The 1,298-nt window shown below is 58.9% G+C and overlaps 1 protein-coding gene across 2 annotated transcripts in view; it reads right to left on the reverse strand.

The window, feature by feature from the left end:
- Positions 1-215: 215 nt before the first annotated feature.
- LOC102771899 (centrin-2) overlaps positions 216-1,298 on the reverse strand; it is a 2,483-nt gene continuing 1,400 nt past the window's right edge. For both annotated transcript variants that reach the window (XM_006758969.2, XM_015560805.1), the window contains exon 2: positions 216-1,248. In XM_006758969.2, the coding sequence (XP_006759032.1) occupies positions 709-1,203 (495 nt within the window). In that variant the 5' untranslated portion in view covers positions 1,204-1,248 and the 3' untranslated portion in view covers positions 216-708. The remainder of the gene's footprint in view (positions 1,249-1,298) is intronic.

Consider the following 1,298-nt stretch of genomic DNA (forward strand, 5'->3'; position numbering starts at 1 on the left):
CTCACAGCCCTGGCCGCCTGGAGCTGTGCCCACCCAGCCCTCCCTCTGCCTACACCCCCTTGCTGGGCGCCGCCCCCCACACCTGTCCCAGGCTTGCTCCTCCCCCCAGGTCCTTTGCACCCGCAAAGCGCAGGTCCTGGTAGGGTGCCTGAGAGGCCTGGGCTTGGGGCTTTGATTCTCTTTCTGTAAAATGGGCGCAGTAAACACTCCACTTGCACGGGGAACTTTTTTTTTAGGCTTTATTTTAACACAAACCAAATAGGAAAAACATATCCAAATGCAAGTGAGAGAGTTCAGTGGACTTTTTAAAAGAGAAAGCTGCACTCAGGTGTCGATTCACACCAGAACCGCCGTAGAGGTGCCCGCTGGCTGTGGTGACCAAGTTACGCCGTGTGTCTGCCTGCAACGTCTTTCTGTGGCGCCACAAAGGCGGGGCTCACGCCAGAGTGAAGCGACACAAGGCGGAACGGCGGGCGGGTGAGCCCTCCAAGATGCTCTGGTCCTTCCCGGAGAATGAACGGACACAGCAGGTCACCTCACAGAACGTTTCAGAGAACAGTTGCGAGAGTTGAAAACGGGTGTGAGGTTGTTACTAAAGCTGTACAGGGAGGTTGGTGGGGAAAAACATCTGGGCTCTCAAAAGCCAGGTTTCGCACAGCAGCGGGCACGGGAGCGGTGCCAGCAGCAGCAGCAGAGAGAGGAGAGGACTCAGTAGAGGCTGGTCTTCTTCATGATGCGCAGGAACTCCTGCTCGCTGACCTCCCCGTCGCCATCGCGGTCGGCCTCGTCGATCATCTCCTGCAGCTCCTCGTCCGTGAGGCTCTCGCCCAGCTCCTTGGCCACGCGCTTCAGGTTGTTGAAGGAGATGGTGCCCGTCTCGTCGTCGTCGAAGAGCTTGAACGCCTTCAGGATCTCCTCCTTGGTGTCTTTCTCGCACATTTTCTGCGTCATCACCATCAGGAAGTCGTTGAAGTTCATCTTCCCCGTCCCCTCCTTGTCGATGTCGCTGATCATCTTCTTGATCTCTTCTTTCCTGGGCTCGAAGCCCAGAGCCCTCATCGCCACCTTCAGCTCCTTGACGTCGATGGTCCCGGTGGCGTCCGTGTCGAAGAGGTCGAAGGCCTGCCGGATCTCCTGGATCTGCTCCTTGGTCAGCTCCGGCTTGGGGCTCGCCCTCTTGCGCTGGGAAGATGCCGCTGCCATGTCTGCCTTCTGAGAGGCCGTTCCGGAACCCGGGTCTGCTCTGCCCTGGAAGAGGCGGCTGGGGGGCCAGGGAGGCGGGAGAGGCGGGTTAAGGG

The sequence above is a fragment of the Myotis davidii genome, unplaced genomic scaffold, assembly GCF_000327345.1.
Source record: "Myotis davidii unplaced genomic scaffold, ASM32734v1 scaffold936, whole genome shotgun sequence".
Lineage (NCBI taxonomy): Eukaryota > Metazoa > Chordata > Mammalia > Chiroptera > Vespertilionidae > Myotis > Myotis davidii.